This window comes from Rhipicephalus microplus, chromosome 4, assembly GCF_043290135.1.
Source record: "Rhipicephalus microplus isolate Deutch F79 chromosome 4, USDA_Rmic, whole genome shotgun sequence".
NCBI lineage: Eukaryota > Metazoa > Arthropoda > Arachnida > Ixodida > Ixodidae > Rhipicephalus > Rhipicephalus microplus.
In genome coordinates this window covers 213,736,187-213,755,258 of record NC_134703.1, presented here as the reverse complement: position 1 = coordinate 213,755,258, position 19,072 = coordinate 213,736,187, and the positions used below count along the sequence as shown (strand labels likewise).

Here is a 19,072-nt window from a genome sequence, read left to right as displayed (position 1 = left end):
TTATAAAATGCCAGATATCGATATAATTATTATTACAAACTGTGGTCAGTGACTTATCCCCCCTTGAACAAAGCGAAAATTCAGTACTGGCAGGGCTTGCACTTATCAGCGCTGACAACTCGAAGATGAAAAAACTTAGCTGATCCCCCTATCTAGAAATTGGCACAATGCCGAATTGAAACGTGTCTTCACCAACGTAGTCGAGCATTTATTGTGCATTGTTTCAGCTACAGCGACAAATTTCAAAGTCACATCAGTCAAGCAGGTCAAAACTTGCAGCGCACAGCTCTAGCAGAAAGCACGCACGAAATTAGAATACTCAGGACGAGGGCGGACTAATAATTGTCTTAGCTCGACACTTCAAGTGCGCTGTTCAAACAGAAAGAAAGATGCATGAAACAAGAGCACAAATGTACACGAGACAAGCACAAACAACCGTCACAATTCTTCGTCGTGTGTCAGCAGTACGTCCCTTTCGTAAACGCATCCACGGCAACGAGCTAAGTGACCTTTGTCCTCTCCCGAATTACGTGTCTGATAAACCTGCTCAACAGAGACCACCCTCCCTAGAGGGGACGACCATTAGAGAGCACCCAATGCTGAGGGGACCCAACACAAGCCCTTTGTGCCATTTGGCAACTGATAACGAAGACATGGTAAAGTTTCAGAGTTTTGAGGACTGCGAAACGGTGTCTGGTGTATATAAATGGCTTGCGGTTAGCATCATATTCAACATTCGTTTCACGGCATAGTATTTAGCGCCACACACTGCGAATCGAGGCGATGCTGGTGCGATGCATCCCGACAGGATCTTTCCTTCTCGTTTCTTTAATTGCAATCTGTCAGTTTATGTTTTACATCATATCCATGATGGAAATATGTTAGTGAAGCCGTGGTGGACCCCGGCATAAAACACTTTTGTTTTACTACATTATCAGTAGCTTCGCCACTCAAGTTGACAGAGCAGTTCACACTAGTGTACCCATATCTGACTAACACTAGCTCAAGATTCAGCAATCACCTAATATGCTTCTAAAATATGGTAATTAGCAGAAATTATTGGAATCACCTTAGGGGTATTCCATTAACATTATTTAAGTCTTATTTAACTGATTGCAAACAATTGAATATACGAAAAAGACATGTTTTCTTCCCACACTAAAGGGCGGGCTTAAGGTAGGGTATTAGGTCCGTTGCTTTTTAACCTCTACATTAATGACATTACCAATCTTCATATCGCTGTTCAAATTGTCATATATGTTAGCGACACTACTCTTGTTTTGTCCATTTATTTATGTAGAAAAAAAAAAAAACCAAAGGCCCTCATAATGACGGTATTGCAGGGGGCAGGGGGACATACTACATGGTTTTCTTAAACATTTCAACAGTTGGAAAATATTTTTGGTAACGTAAATGGAGAGAAGCAGCGTACAAAAATAATTTTCAAACACAGACATCATGAAACAGCAACCAGATTCACGAGAAAGCCACCTCAAATGACAAGAGAATGAAAATTAACATACGAGGTGGTAAGTTGAGCATGCTAAGATTGTGTTCCGTGGCAATGTCTTATGGTAATGTGTTCCTCTCCATTATTGTGCATGTCAAAATTGAATGAGGATAGACTGGCAGTTTATACGTTTGACTTTATATCACAAAAGGGGGAAGACTAAAATAATTCATTGTGGAGAGAATGAGGATGATAAAGTTTATGGAACAATGTTAACTGAGAAATATTTTGGTGATGTGCCAAGTTCGCCAACTCAGTTTTCTTCTTTAACATGGTCATGCTACTGTAATGAGAATAATCAGAAAAAATGCATCACACAGCATGGTTATGCAAGAATTGATGATATATATTTGTCGTGGGTCTCACATGGCAGATGCGTGTTCTAATTTTGGATGGAGCAACGTTGTGTATGCTAGTTTTTTACATGTAGAGGGGCTTTTTTTAAGTTATGTTTGATGGGTGCGATTAGCAGAGATGAGGGTAGTATTCATGGGGTTAATCCATGATAAAACTGGAGATTAATGCCAACGTATTTGTATATGGTGGCGAGTTCAACGGTACTGTTATCAAGGGTCCTGTACTGTTATCAAGGGTGGTCCGTATGCGATGCTTATTAGTAAAAGACCTGAGCATAGTTTTCCAAATGTTCAATGGTATCAACTAACCTGAACACCATGTTTTTATGGCATATAAATCGGTCTGTAAAAATTGGCTATATGTTTGAGATGTTGCTCGTCGGTAAAGCACGCAATCATCTGCAAATAATCTAGTTTTTGACATTGAGCAAGTGGGTAAATCATTAATGTATGTATTATAAAAAATAAAAGTCCAAGCACACTGCCCTGAAGAACTCGAGAGGATACATCAGTAAAACCTCAGTCAGAATCATTAATTGATGTAAACTGAGTTCGTGAAGAGAGAAAATCGGTGATTCATGCGATTATCTTAAGGTGAATGTTAAGTCAGGAAAGTTTGGGCAAACAACGTCTAATGTGGAACGTGATAAAATGTTTTTGAAAATTTTAAATGTGGTGTCAGCTTGAAAACCAACGTCAATTAGTTTATGAACATCGTCAATAAAGCCGGCGAGTTGGGTGTCGCATACTAAGTAGCCCGTGCGAAAGCTGTGCTGGTGTCTAAAAATAATGCTGTGATCTTCAAGGAAGGCGATGACTTCAGTATGTACGATATGATCAAGTTATTTACAAATTGGGCTGATTAATCAGATTGGACGATAATTAAGAGGAGAAGCGTGATGACAAGATTTATAGATGGGCATGATTTTGGCTATGCGCCAGTCATCAGAGATGCGACCGCTGAAAACACCGGACTCTCTGACGACAACCTCGTGCATAGTGATCTCTTTCAATCCCCTGAATGTAGGCAGTAAGCTTAGTTTTTAGCAAGTGAAGACCGTTACAAGCGCGCCATTGAGAATTTGAGCGCATTATCAGTCACGTATGGGATCACCATTAAGGTCCATCAGACTAATCTCAGCCCGGCTTACCAGGTTCACAACTTGCCAGAATCGGCAACGATTATTTTTTAACGAGGACGTTAAGTCATGAGAAAAAAAAATTCGACAAGTGGATTTAAGCAGTGCTTGATATTCCTTTTTGCATGTCATGTATTTCGCATATGCGCTCGCTAGTTCATTCAGTTTCGCCCGTTGGTATAGTTTTTTTCTTGTTATTAGGTCGCCAAAGTTGGTCCATAAACAAAGGAGAACTATTTTTGCAGGTAATAGACAACAAAAAAATGCACATGTCAATGAGGTGAGTGAGAGTAGATTGAAAGAGGTTTCAATTCTGTTCCATAGAGCGGTTGTGAAAATTGTTCAAGAAGTAATCTGAAAACTTTGTTAATTAGATATTCATTTCAACAAAATTGGATTTAGCGTAACACCTTTTTTTGTGGTTGTTCTTTTGCTAGCAGTAAAATTCAGGCATCTGGTAATAACGTCATGGTCTGCGATGCCTTGGTCATGAGTTATGTTGGAAAAAACATCTGGATTGCTTGTTAACATTAGGTCAATGATATTGGCAGAACTTTTCATTGATCATGTTGGTTGGTCGATTAGCTGAGTTAATAAAAAGTCAAGGCAAATGCTCAGAAAAGGATTTGCAGCTGCTTCTGCAGCTGACATGGAGAGGGTTCACCAATCAATGTTTGAATAGTTGAAGTTGCCAAATAATTTTATAATCGAGTTTGAAAAAAGTGTGCATACTTCACTCAGTACTTTTCAATATTCATCTGTAAATACACCAGACATATCAGGTGGATGGTCAAAAACGCCAATAATCACACGAAAACCAGCGCTCTTCATTGAAATTCAAACAGATTCTAGAAAAGAACTGTGCCATGAATTCTTCCCTTATCGCAATCAGCATGCCGCCCCCTTTTCATTGTTTTCTATCACAGTGAAAAAATTGCAATTTAGATACACTCGTGATTATATTGCTATTGTGGATGTTGTCTGTGAGCCTCGTCTCAATTATTAACATTACCGTTACAGCCTGACGTGCATTAGTGAGCGATGAGAGAGCAGTACCATTTGTGACAATACTCCTGGAATTGGTGTATAGAAAAGGGCATTTATTGTCACCATTCCATTGAGTTTGTACAGGCAAGCTGGTAGATGATGTGTAGTTTAATGATACAGGAGAAGGTCATTCATCTCTGGACCAGAAGAAAAGGACCGATCAGCTTTCGTGTGCATTTCACATGTAAACATCATTGTTTAACAAGAGCTTGTCAAAAACAAGGTGCACTCAGTCCCCGTCTTTCTTTACAGTTCTCGAGAAATGTAGAAGCTTCCACCGCTTTTCACGAACTATTTCTCAGTGATCTTGTGATATGCTTACAGTAGTCAGCATTCGGAAAAATTAAGGAAACAAAGCAGCGATCAACTTGTTAAGTGGTCTTAATGTTCGATTACTGACTTCCTAAAAATAAATTCTATGAAAACAAAAGCAATGTTATTTCGCACAAAATACAAATTTCTGACTTGCAAACAAAGGGTAATGCTTGTTGGTAAAGAACAAAAATTCTGGATGAGCATAAATTACTAGGCATTACTTTTCTTCACACCTACACATAGAAAATATCTCCAAAAAACTGTCACCTGTCACATTTATTCTACCAAGAGCAAAACTTTATGCTTTACTTTCTTCTGATTTAAGTTAATGTAGCTTTGTGTGGACAACTACAGTGAAACCTCGTTAAACCGAACCCGCGTAAACAATAGTTTCATTTTAAAAGTAGTGAAGTCAAGTCCCCGACTCGGCATCCATTGAACATAATGCATTTTGTATCCGCATAAGCCGTACCAGCTTATCCCGTATGTATCGGTTAATAAGTAGTTTTTCCAATTTTCATTGCGCACTTGCCGCGGCATGTCGTCTCCCACTGGTCGTCCCGACAGAACAGGAAGCCCCAGAGATCGAAACACGCCTCGCTTGTTTGTGTTGATGATGATGGCGGCTGTGTTGGTGAGCACCATCTCTTGGATTTTTCTGCAACAAGAAGCACTCGGTCGGCTAGGCTTCTGGTGTTGTCCACGCGATGGCGCTTTTCGCAAACACGCAAACACAGTGTGCGCTTGCTTTGCTCTCTTTGTCCCTTTGGCGCCGTGCATAGGTGTTCTCTGGTTGATCCGTGCTGTACAGCTCTACAAGAAGAATCTGCTGCGCAGATTTCTTCTCGCCATTGAATGTGGCTAATTATTCTCCATCAACCTGATTGGCGCGATTCACCTGCTCGAATACTCGTGGCGGCAGGTTGAAGCAACGACAGTTCAAAATCGCTTCAAGCGTGCTGGCTTCAGTGTGTGTGCGGGCGACGCAGATGACGTCAGTGACACCATCGACCAGACTTCAGACATCGTAGACGAAGCTTGCAAAACTCTGTTAGCTGAAGTGCTGGAGTGGCAGGGCGTTACGGAAGGCATTTCCTTCCCCGACTTCAGAGGCGCAGACAGCGATGTGTAGACATCTCTGAACATGTCCGACGAAGCCATTGTTACCTCGGTTGTCGAAGTGTCGCCAAATGATAGTGATGAAAACAACATGGAAAGCGACAACACGGGTGGTCCAGGTTTGACAGTGGCGGAAGCTGCGCATTGCGTCAGCTTCATGCGGGTACTTGCCGAGAAGAGGGGGCTGGCGGAAAAGCTGGCTCACAGCATAAGTGAGTTTGAGGCCGCTTTCGTTGCTGCTAGGCCGCCGCGTCATCAAATGAAGATTACAGACTTTTTCATGCGAAGTTAATAAATTACTGCACGTTTTTTGTTCTTTCATCGCACTACCGGAAGGTTTCTTTTTTTGACAGGTAAGTGAGCGGCCTGATGCGATTTCCGTTAAGCAGTACTATCGTTTAGTACGTACTTTTTCCGAGCTCCGGCCAACTACGGTTTAACGAGGTTTCACTGTAGTGGAAATACAAACACTATGAGAATATTTCTATTGCACATTTACAATATTGGCTTTTTGTAGTCAGTACGGCCAGCTTTCCTAAACCATGAAATCATTAAAATACTATATCTCTACACCTCTCGCTTACTTCATTCATTTATTTCTTTAAAAGTGCCAAGAAAACGTTTCTTGCATCTTTGAAACTTCCGCCAATACCAGAAATAATGACATGGGGTATATTCCTAGGTTTTGTAATAAATATCATTACAGTACAACCTGCCACACGTTTTAAAGCAATATAAAAATGTCAAATGCTTTTCAGCGAAGGAACTTCAGATGCTTTTATAAACATTTAATGATTCAACGTGACTCTTGTTTTCCGGAATAATTGCTTTCAATGTTCACTTGTCAGAGCCAATCATGTATGAGTTCTTGTAACTATTGCATATATTTCTTTCTTGTGCATCAAATTTATTTCCATTATTCTTTATAATATCTAAACCTTGTTATGAACATTTGCATTATTATTTAACTTATTTTTCAGTTTCTGACAACATTGCTGTTTTTTTCATACAAACATAACGTATGCCTTAAAAAAAGCATTGGTTCAGTCAAGCTGTTTGCCACAGCTTTTAGCCAATAGTATCGCCAGAATCCTTGTATTTCTGATAATAAATCTATTCTATCATCTTTTATTCTGAAAGTGCAATGACTCGGAAAACTGGCAGCATCTCCACAGTTTAGTTTTTGGGGGGGGGGGGGGGGGGAAGGAGGGAATTTCAGATGTGGAATAGAAAACAAGGACATAACTAAATAAAAAACGCCAAGGTCACAATGAGACTCAATCCCGAATCCGCTGCGTGCCAGCCCAGCATTCTACCACAAAGCCATGTCAGTGCGGGAACTCCGTTGCTAACTGGCCTTAGACAGGCTTGTTATCAAGAAAGAAATTGCAATAATATGAGTAATAAAGGGTTTTACTACAGCAAAGAAACAACCAGGCATCACAAAATGCAAATTGCATAACGAGTGCATCATCAAGTGCTTCAACACATTGCAAACGTTTTAGGCATAATTTTTCATCGTCGGCATCACAGCATAAAAATATTGCACAAAAAGTCTTGCAAAAAAGACTGGCCCTTTCGAAGAGCCCAAGTGGGCCATGCACACCGCTACTGCACAACACGCGGTGCTATCTCTTGATAGCCGGTGGGCGTGGTTCTCGCACATCCCTCCTCCCTCAAAAAGGCAGCTGGGGACCAAAAGTCTGCAGGTAATGTCCGGCTGCAGGGACCTTGTGGTTAGGGAAGGCAAAAAAACCAATAAATATTTTCTTCTTGCCACCAACGAAAGTATTTGCATCTTGCACCAAATAATGAGGCGAACATAACAGCCCAAGGAAAGAAAAAGAACAAGCAACAAGGAAGGAAATGCACCATTTTTTCATACCCCTGTTTCCCTAGATTATCGAGAACGCAGATTGTACCACTTGCTGGGCCGTGTTGGTGACTGGGTTGCCAAGCTCCGGTGAGGAATGGATGAATTCCTAGAAGCTGAATCTTGTCGTGCAAAAAAAAGGTTTGAGATCGGGGACAAGAATAGGGCCATACACTTGATTGGTCATCCAATCTGTCAACATGTATGAAAGCTTGGATATCCGAGTTATTCTATAAAGCCCCTCCCACCTGTTTGCTAAAGAAGCAGAAAAACCTTTCGAAATGTCACTGAGGAAACGTGTGTGTTTTGACACCAAGCTTAACAATAATGTACTTTGGATGCTTATCATATTGTCCGGCCTGTTCCATGCAGGATACATCGAGGTGCTGTCTGGCTTGTTGTACTGCATCCATCAGTTGGCATCTCAAGTCATATGCAAACCTTCCATAAGATCTACCAGTGGTGTCTGTACGTGTTAGAGCATTGTCCTGCAGAAAACTCGATTCTTCGCCAAAGTTATGTTATGTAGGAGTATAACCTGTTGGCCGACACTGTCGTTCAAGTCGCTATCTCTGCCAGTTTCAGATCTCAGTCCTTGTGACGCTTGATATGCATGACAAGCATATATTTAAGATTTCGGTTTACCCTTTCTGTGATGCTGGCTTGCAGGTGATACACAGACGTGTGCTTGTGACGAATTCCCAGGGTGTCACAAGAATCCATGAACACTTTGCTGGTGAAGTATGTTGCGTTGTCCGTGATCAGATAATCCGAACCTGGTGAAGGTTTCGAGAAGGCAGTCCTATACTTTCTGCAAAGTCAGCTTGCGCAAAGAACACAATTTCACCCATTTCGTGAAACGGTCAGTCAAAACGAGCAGGTTAATAGTTTCGCCGCGGACTCATTGGAAATGGACCGATAACAAAACATGCGACTATTTGCCATGGTGACGTACTCTCAACTGATTGCATTGGTCCTAGCGGTAAACCACCTCGTGGTTTTAGCTTTTGACAAACTCAACAAGAACGCGCATAGTGTAACACATCTTGTTTTGTGCCTGGCCACAACTATGCGACACAGCTTCTCATAAGTTTTCTGCCCTCACGAGTGACCAGCTAGAGCACTGTCGGGGTAGTACGTTATGAAGGACTTGCTAAGTTTGCGTGGGATAACAACTCGAAATGTGATTTCACGTTACCATCGACAACCTGGCGAAAATATTAGAACAACAGGCCTCCTTCGCCAAGCAGGTAGCGGCCTGTTTCCTTGTCACTTCCTGTGTCAGCTGGATCATGAGCAGCAAGCTTTTCTGACCCTTTACGACAGAAGCCACCTTCCAGCTGCGCGGGAAGAAGTTCCTGTTCAGTCACCAAAGTACCCCAAAGGGAATGCATGATTTCTGGTGGCATAGTGACCACACACAGGGTTTCCGGCTCTACCTGGGGCTCAACGGCACGGGTGAAAGTGCGTCAGCAATTGTGTTAGTGCTACACTTCTTGTACTCAATGACATAATCGTAGCACTGCAAAGTAAGCGCCCATCGAGCCAGTCGTTTGGAGGGGTTAGGTAACCGTTTCAGCCAAGACAGTGCTTGATGGTCAGTCTGAATAACAAACTAAGCCCCACCCAAAAACATCTCAAACTTCTTTAACGTAGAAATGATGGGCACACATACCTTCTCAGGTAGTTGCGTTCCGCACCAGTCTAAGTGTGGCTCGCAAAAGCAACGGGTCTATGAGCGCTGACGCACTCCTGTAAAGGTGCTGTGCCATGGCCATAGTCACTTGCATCGGTCTGCAACAAAAAAGATTTGTTTAGATCTGGCAGCTGAAGGGAGGCATTGCTGGAAATTGCTATCAGAAATATGTCGAAAGCCGCTGGTTGCTCGCTGCTCTAGAGCCATTTAGCGCCTTTCTTCAGCAGCTGTGTTAGTGGTCGAGCCATGTCTGCGCACTGTGTAATGAATTCACAATAAAAAGCAATCATTCCCAGAAACCTTTGCAAACTCTTAGTGTTTCGGGGTGGTAGGAAATCTGCGATTGTACGGAGCTTATCTGAGTTTGGCTGTAGTCCACCATTGTCAACAACAAACCCAAGCAGGTTGATCTTGTCAGTAGCGAGCTGCATTTTCCCAGAAGGAGCTGTTAGACCAGCTGCTGACATGGGTTGTAAAACTGTATGCAAGTGTTCAAGATGCTCTTCAAACGTGCACAAAAACATCGTCACATCACCAAGGTACCAAAGTGCATAATTCTATTTTGCATTGCCCAAAGCCATATCCATCATGCGCTAATAGAAAGTCGGACTCTTAGCAAAACCAAAAGGCTTATGCACAAACTCAAACAATCCTCTATAGCTTGCGAATGCCGTATTTGGGATATCTTGAGAGTGAACTTCTATTTGCAGGTACCCACAAGAGCAATCTACAGTGGTGAGGAACTTCGCATTTCCAAGAGCTGAGGTTATGCTTGATATTTCTGGCATAAGATAAGAATCCCTCACCGTGACCAGGTTGAGCTAGCAGTAACCATGCCATACTGTCTTTCTTTGGTGCCAGTACAACTGGGAAGGCCCACGGACTTTCCGAGGGTCGCCCAGCTCTAGCGTCTAGCATCTTGTCCAGTGCTTTATTGAGAAGGGCTCGCTTGTGCTGGCTCAGCGGTCTCAGGTTACAACAGCAAGGCTAGCAGTCACCTTGTTGATGCAATGCACAAGGACATCGGTCCTCTCAAGATGTTCTGTGAAAATTCCCGAGAACAGTGTCAGCACGCCCTCCAACTGCTTTCGCTGGTGTTCTGGGCCCGGGAACTTGCTGAGGGACCGCACGACGGCTGATGGCACTGTGGTTTGCATGGCTCCCACGACTTCTGTGCTTCTTCGTATCGGCATTATGTCTCTTTTCTCTGCAAAGGGAATTGTCTCAGACTGTCCACAAAAGCGGTATCCTCTTGCCGGAAAGCTGAGCATGAACCCCTCATCTGCAAGAAAATCTCGGCCGAGAAGCATTGACACTGATAGACCAGGCAAACAAACAAATCGCTAGCGTTTCATTTTTCCATTAAAGCTTATCCGCAAGCCAGCACAAGCTTCAGCATTTGATACATGATTTAATGCCATTCTCAAAGGAATATTTGCATTACAAAGCTCCAGCTTTTTACCTTTACACTGTTCCAGCAATGCGTCCCCGTTTTAAGAGACTCCTGAGTCAATATCGAGAAGTGCTGGTACGATAATTCTCAGTGCTTGCTTTAACGTTGCCCCGCCACAGTGGTCTAGTGACTAAGGTACTCGACCGCTGATTGGTAGGTCTCAGGATCGAATCCCAGCTGCGGCGGCTGCATTTTCGATGGAGGCGGAAATGTTGTAGGCCCATGTGCTCAGAATTAGGCGCGCGTTAAAGAACCCCAGGTGGTTGAAATTTCCGGAGCCCTCCACTACAGCGTCTCTCATAATCAAATGGTGGTTTTGGAACGTTAAACCCCACATATCAGTCATCATGTGCTTTAATGTTCATTGTAGATTCTGGTGACCCCACCTGTGCTATGCAGCAAACAGTGAAAACAATGACTGGCTCACCAGCTTGTTGTTCCTTGTCTACAGGTACCGGGCAGCGTTCCACGCTCCTGGCATTGATGGCCATGGGCTGCAATACACTGCCATTGTTTAGTGTCGCCGGCCACAGGAGTTTTTAGAATGACCTGTATTCGCGCTACGGCGCACAAAACATTGCTGTCACACATGACCAATACGACAGCACTGGTAGGATACGACTTGCCCATGTCTGCGTTGGGAAGTTAGTCTATCCAGTACTGAAGTCACGCCTTTCGGCAAAGTGGTCCCCAGAGTAGCTATTACAGGAGTGCCTGTCTCAGTCAACTCTCGCAGGACTTGGGAACACGGCACATCGGGACTTGGGGTCTAGCCGACTATGCTCTTTGGCTCGAGTAAGGAGCGAGTGCTTTGCACTTTGACACTGCTCCAGGGACGCTCGCTCCCAGGAATAGCGGACCCCAGATATGGTATTGAATGGGGCCCCAGGCTGCCCTTGCTCTTATGCGAAGGGGTTCAGGATGAGAGAGGAGACCACTGTGACTGTGCCTGGGCTCGTCAGGTCGCATGAGGGATTGGCAACGGGTGCATGCTAAGCCAGTGATGGCTGAAGAGCAGATAGAGGCAATGGCGGTGGCACATAAGTGCTGTCAGCTAACAGGACGTCTTGTACACCATGAGCCTCCCGTGCAAGCTGCTCTAGGGTTTCGAATGTGTGCCTGTAAAAAAAAATGGCCTGAATTTGGGATGACTCTGTTGAATGACCCGAGCGACTTTGTCCCTTTTCGAGGCAGTCGGTGCTGCTCAGTGATGCAATTCCTGCTTCTTCCGGACATATTCGAGCAAACTTTTGTCCAGATGTTGGGTTCTCAGTTCGAGCTCGCCCTGGACTCGCTGCTCGTACCTAGGGGGCAGGAATTCGTCTCGGAAAATCTGCCCATGTAGTAAAAGGTGATTGTAGCCTCCACAATCATCCTGCAGCACCCCATAAAGCTTACGACAGGATTCGACCCATCATGTTCTGAGGTTCTAGTAGCTCTGGCATAGCTGTCTACTTCATATAGAAAGTCAGCTACGAATTTAGGACTTCATATAGAAAGTCAGCTACGAATTTAGGGTCATCGTAAAGCCCGCATTTGTGGGCAGCTTGACCTGCGGTCAGAGCTGGAGCCCACTTACCCTTTGTGGCTCCATGGCCAGACTGCTCACGCAGTATATGATTGTGTTGCATAACTCAGCGACACGCTCAAATGTGTCCAACTGCTGTGCCAGCAGCTATTTCGCCGGCTGGAGAGATGAATTCTCTTTCCCGCCGACGAGTAAGATCATTCCGGAACGAAGCTGCTTTCCGTCTGCTTGCATCATGAAATGAAAAACGATACCACACAACAAAAACCACACGCACCTAAAAAAGCTCCTGTGGATGTAAGCTCGTCAGCCAAATCAAACTACGGACCTACGTCCACCATGCCATTCCTACTGGCGGGAGCAAAAACCACGTTGGGCCCCAATTGTGGGTGTCAGGCTTGCTGCACCCTGTCCGTAGGTAAAGCGAGGATGATGGAGGCTTCACATCAAAAACAAACATTTAACTAGACACGGCTTACGGCAGGGTCAGCCCAAGGACGAAACAGCTACGCAGCGACCACGATTCCAAGCAGCAGTAATCAGCCAGCGTGGGTGACAGTCTCCGTCCTTCGTAGCAGCCCAGGCGGCTCTCCCTGGGCAGCACCCAGTCTGGCCCTTTTGAAGAGCGCAAATGGGCCACGGGCACCGCTACTGTGCAACACGTGGCGCTATCTCTTGATAACCGAAGCACGAGGTTCCCACAGTATTTACAAACACAAGCAATTTTCTATATCTTTCGGGCCATTCAAAAAACATTAGAGAATTCTTTTTTTTTTTGTCTGTAGAACTTTATTCAACGGTAAAGCATGCACTAGGGGTAGCGAAAAAGCCCTTGTAAGGAGGTGTCATGGTTTGGTAGATAAAGTCGAATCGAAATTGCTTTTGGATATAACGTTTTTGCCATCAAGTTCCTCTTAAAAATTTGCTTTTTCAGTGAAAACTGCTCCTGGCGTGATTCGACTGCGCAACCAGTTCCTGGAGGCCAAGTTGAACAACGTCTGTGAAGTTTCGTCGCTGAAGATCCTGGGTGGTTCCAAAGAGCTTGTCTGTGCAGACAGACTAGCAAATGTGTTTGTTATGTTCGATGATATTCCGCTCTACTGGGATGCCTGGGACGTCATGGACTACCACCTTGAGACTGGAAGGCCAGCGGTTAAGCAGGTGCGCTTTGACTGCCCTTACGTTTCTCAGTGTCACAGTCTAACCGGTGTTTAAATGATGCAAGAAGGTGCGCAAATTGCGTTCAGCTGATCCATATTGTTGTCAGCAAAGTGATGGTAAGACATACAGAAATAAAGGACATTCAGTTGACGTGAATTGTGGGAGGTGGTAGCTAGGCTTGGCGTGACCTCGCCTGCCTGCCTGTGATAATAGCTTTCTATGGCAGAGCTTCCGAAAGCATGAAAAAGGACAAGTGGTTTGTTTCTCAAACAATGCATGCAGACCTTTTAATATAACAGAGCGAAAAATTATCCATATCAAATAACACACTTAACAAAAGGTTTACTGCACAGGGTAATACGCTTATAAAGACACACAAAGGGGTATTTCACAATGTATTTCACAATCTTGCGCCAGTTGGTACGAATCCACTCTTTTGATTACGACGAAGACAGAAAACAGAAGGCTCATTTGTGTCCCATCTGTTTTCTGTATTCGTCCTTTTTGCTCTATATAAGCAAAAATGTGCAGGCGTGAGCATAAGTGTGCAGAGCACGGGATCACGTGACAGAAGGCATCGATGCGCTATCTGGCAAAGAGACGCCTGCTGCGGTGTACATGTGCATCTTGTTATATCAGTCGGCCTCTTATGTCCTTGCTTCGTGAAATTTGTTTTGTTGTTTTTCTTTTCTTTTCTTTTATGTAGCGGCTGCAACGGTGCCGATTTCAGCGCCAGGCTTGCATTGTTATTTATACCAGTTTATCAGCATAACTAAACATAGCCAACTTCCCAAAACCTGATGAAGCCAAGCACACAAAGTAAGTTTTCTCAGCTCAGCTTGCCTTTGTTTCAATGAACTTCAATGAGCCTAGTTATGATGAAACAAGTGCGATAAGTTTGAGGACACAATTAAAATTTGTTTTTAAGGCTAATTAGATATAATTTAACTGTAAGATACTAGACACGGTGATTACTAATTAGTGTCTTTCTCAGCTTGGATTCTCTGAGCTCATAAAAATTCAACTTCAATTACTTTAATTGTTTAATTACATCTAATTATAATCGGACTAGTTTGATGATGCTATGATCAACCACACTTAGTCAGCTTTTCCATGCTTACCTTAGTGCTGCCTCATTATAGTTATGCATAGATAGCCTAATTATCCCACGTGAAACTCCAGTATGTTTTGTGTGTGATTGGATATCAGACAAATAATCAAGCATAACTAGTACGCATCTTAACTAACATTAAATTGACATAAATTAGTTTGATTGGTATAGTGTCAGTAAGGAGTAATTAGTATCATCCAGGGCTTGGCACCTCCTTCATTTTCGCAGTGAATAGTTCATGCATCACTGAATAGTCAGCTCCTGTGTCTATCAAAGCAACTATGTCAAAGCTGTCAATACATAACTTAACGTAGGTAGTCGGTCTCCAGTTGCCAGTTCATTAAGGCATCGTGTCACAGCTCGTTCGGGTTAATGGTCCATGGCTGCACCTGATTATCTCGTTCATGGGGAAGTCAACTTGGATTAGTTGGTGCGAAAAGGTTTGCCTTATTTGCACTAATTCTGCTCGGGTAAATGAAATGATAGCATGATCAACTCTGCATAATTTGATTTGGCTGTAGGTTTGCTTTTCTCGATCAATCTGGGCACATCAAAGCTTTACTATACTTAACCCGTATATGCTCAGTGTCCTACATACATAAAACTTTTCAGTGTTACTCGAATGTTTTTTTCTGTCAAAAAAGTAGCACTACCTAAGATGTGTTTACGATACCCTGTCCTCGTCACATCCAAGTCTAGGTGACTGCTGGGCTAAAAATAGCAACGTGCTTGCTGTCACAAAATGGTTATTTGGTGTGCATGTAGCTGAGTGCCATACCGTGAAAAAAATATATATATAAGTAATATATAGTCAAATTATTCTTGATGCTGATATTTTTGTTGATTGTTTGTCAGTTATTTGGTGTGCAGTAACTTTCGTATGACAGTGATAGGCGCTAATTTTTTTTGTTCACGGTGTGTCAAACATTGGTGTCCTACATATAAGGCAGCTCCAAAACCAATGTTCGAAAGAGTGTTTTCTTTTTTCAATAGAAGTCTTATTCTGTTTTCTGAGGTCATACAAGCAATCATAAGGGGAAATAAATTAGTTTTGTTAATTTTCCTACGTTTGGGTACATATGGGTTAACATAAAAACAGCAACCTGGACTGGGTATAAGCTTATACTTACGCCCAAATCAATCAGGTATACTTACGCCCAAATCAATCAGGCGATACCACGCGCAACTAGTAGGCTGAACTAGATTCGTCTACACTTACATTCACTTAACTAGGCTCATTTAAGGTCAGCTTGACCAAACGCTACGACGGTAACCTGAGCCGAGAAAATTTAGTTTTGTGTGCTTTCCTTCATCAGGTTTTGGGAGGCTGGCTAGGCTTAGCTATGAATCAACCAGCATAAATAACTACGCGATCCTGGTGCTGGAACGGACACTATCGCAGCCTCTGCGTAAAAAAAAAAAAATGGCGCGAATTTGATGGAGCAAAGACAGCGACAGCCAAGTGTCTTTTTGGCTACTAGCTCGTCGGAGAGAGTGACATGAGAGGTCAAGGAATACGACGGGACATGCCTGCACACTACAGCAGGCGTCTCATCGCTAGATAGTGCGTCGATGCCTTCGGCCACGTGATTCCGTGGTCTGCACGCAGACTTATGCACACACCTGTGCACATTCCAGTTTGGACGCGGCTGAGCGGTGGAGCTGTGAATAATAGAAGTTTGAGCTCATGAGTCTGTCGAAGTCTTGGACAATGCTTGCATAAAAATGAAGCAGAGGCAGGCCTTGACTTTAGAGTTCAGGTGGGTTGCGGCCAGTGGCAAAACGGAAATGATCTGGGTGACACGCCGAGAAACCAAGTGCAAGCCGGCCAGGCAGCTGGACGCAGAACTCTGGCCCGTAGCCTGCCTTTTGCTGCCATGTTACCTGCCAGCACCGAACACCATAGGCATACAGGCGGTGTTCACAGATATTGCTATGATCGCCTCGATTGCGAACGGGAACCAGCAGGCGTAGGCCATTTTGGAGGCCCGGCTCCGCAACCCAGTCTGCGCCTTCAGTGCCCTTCTGCTTGCCTCGTTCTCTTTCCACTTCCCTGCCCTTCGTGTGCCTAAGATTTTTTTGTTCCACTGTCTTTACCCCATCAGGGACCTCGGTGTTGGCTAGAGATTGCAAGCGGAGGCTGTTAGCGATGCCCCTAAGAGTGTCTTGGCCTTTTCTAGCTAAAGGGGTTGTTTGGAGTGTTGGTATGACAAGGAAACAATGGGAAAAACAAGAAACCACACAAAGAAGGACACGTATAGTGCGTGAACTTACCACGAAAGTTTACTCTTCAAACCATGCATATGCAGTGAAATAAAAAAAGAAGAAAGAAAAGTGATAGTCGAAGATAAATTATATGTGAGCATCATAAAAACCATGCTCCTTGCGCGTGCAATCAACTTGATAAAAATACAACCTCCTTTTCTGAAAGGGCAACTGAAGGCCTACTCACCCAGCATAGCTGTCTCCTGGGCCTACAGTATTTTACGAGTTAGCTGGTCCCGCTTGACAACAGCACATAAATGAAAATCAGGGACGCACCCACAATATCGGCAATGAATGCCTACCTGGCCTGTGGAGGAAACGCTGTGAGCGTGTTTCTCGAGATGCTCATTTAAACATTCGCCAGTTTGGCCTATGTATCGTTTTTCACGGGACAATGGTAGGCAATACACCACACCTTGAACTCATGGAAAAAACTTATTCTAATTCTTAATCGCGCAGGTGGTGGTTTCTCCAATTCGCGGTTTGATAGCCCTACACATGCTAGCCAGCTTCTCAGGGGCAGAAAAAACAGTGTCGACATCACACCTGCCAGCTATCCTTTTGAGGTTACGGGCTACACCCTAGCACACAGACCTAATAGTACACAGAGACTGAGACAAAGCACATTTTGTACACTTTCTCTTACGTACACTGGTTATGCAGAAAGCCTTGCAGTACAATCTTCCAACGATACTGCAGCCGGCTGTACGGCTTTAAACATACTTTCCAACGGGCATGCCAAGCTAGCTCACAGCATAAGGCGAACTCAATATTCGAAGCCTTGACATCAAAGCAGCAAGACTTTCGACGACTCACAAGCCACTGACATACATCTTATACACTGCTGCTTGCTTTGACAAGCGTCAGCTGAAAGGCCGACCACATGCTTTGAGGGTAATGTGACGACAAATAAATGTAGGATGCCTTTTGAGGGCGATTTAAAAAATTATTTCCTTTCCTAAAACAAAACATGATGTGGTTGTACTTTCTTCATTACTTAACCATAGTGGTCTATCAAATGCCGCATCATCAGAATTTTTTCTTCAGTACGAGAAATACAGTGAAATACGGGACAAATCGCATATTTTTACCAATTTTTTTTTCAGGAAGTTCTGAAGTCTATTGCACTCCTAAACTCTTTGTACGCAAACGAACTTACCTTAAAACCACATAAATATTCGATGCGAAAGCCACATAGATATCTGGTGCTGTCGCTGGGCCAAAGGTGCGGTGCGCCTTGGTTACTTCATCTGGTCAAATGCACCTTGCGAGCGAGCCCAGTAGTTATGCCCTCAAGCTAACCCCATCAAAAGAAAATGCCCCTGAGAAAATGCGAAAGTATTTCGTGCGCCGAGAGTGCGCAGCATAGTAATTTAATGGCAAAAAATAATGACTAGATGAGGATTTGTACCGTAACCATTTATTTACACATTCGTCAGCCAGGAAACGGTCGAGGATGAGGTGCGCACTTCACTCCTTTTATATATACGTACGAGTGAGCAGACGGGAGAGTGGGGCGCATGGAGGAGAGAGAGCAAACCGCGAGAGGAGCAGTGAAGCACTGCATATACTCTCTCCTACACTGCCTTTACACGCGGCAGCTCCTCCTAGCTCCCGCGATGCGAGCTCCCTCACTCGCCAGAGTGTGCTCCTTCTCTGCACTTACTCTCCACTACTCCGCCTGCACCGCTTGCTTCAGTTGCTAGGAGAGAGAATAAGCATGCACGCTTGAGAGAGGGAGTGGGAGCCAAGAGAGAATATCTGCCAACCCGCTGATAGTGCGCAGGTGCCGCCGCATGCCTTACATAGCCTGACTAAGAAATTCATTCGCATTTAAAATAGGGGGGAGAGGGTGTAGCGGTTTTCGAAAGTTCCCTTGCCATATTTCAACCTGTGCAAGGCGCTGATGCCCTGCGAGAAATTCTATGATTTGGAAGGGGGTTGGCATTACTATAGGCACGAGACTCAGCACATTTTGTTTAATTACTCAGGCATAAATGCGACACATAACTGTGAGGACTCATATGATCACTCATGTGTAGAAAAGCTACTGGCAATCATTTGTAGCAGTGTATAATATTTCTGCCCCCTAAAAAACTGTGTGGCAATTCGTTTTTTTTTTTTTTGCCACTTTTACTCTTATGTTTTACAAATCCCCTGAATTTCAAAGTCACCAGCTTGGCAGATCGACACTTAAGTTCGCAGAGTCTGTCAAAGGGTTTCAGAGGTGCGGCAAATGCTAATGTGGACTTTGTAATGTTTCTTAGTGGGTGTTTCTAAATACTACTTTTATTGAAATATCAGTGCACATGTTCCCTCCACATGATTTAAGCGATATTGAATGGTGTTTACATATATACATTCTTTAATATAAGCCTTCTATTTTATACTGCTCTAAACTTGGTGTGTTATCATGAAAAATGGATGTTTTTTTTTTCTACCTGCTCCAAATTTGTATTTTAGTCCTCGAAAAATAGCATTTTGCTGGTCCTAAAATTG

General features: G+C 43.8%; 1 protein-coding gene across 5 annotated transcripts in view; it reads left to right on the top strand.

Moving 5' to 3' along the window:
* LOC119172976 (alpha-mannosidase 2C1) overlaps positions 1 to 19,072 on the top strand; it is a 538,513-nt gene that overhangs the window by 427,538 nt on the left and 91,903 nt on the right. For all 5 annotated transcript variants that reach the window (XR_012895065.1, XM_075893986.1, XM_075893985.1 and 2 more), the window contains one exon: positions 12,971 to 13,197. Coding sequence is in view for 4 of the 5 variants with exons in the window: in XM_075893986.1 (XP_075750101.1) it covers positions 12,971 to 13,197 (227 nt within the window). In the remaining variant the exon portion in view is untranslated. The remainder of the gene's footprint in view (positions 1 to 12,970; positions 13,198 to 19,072) is intronic.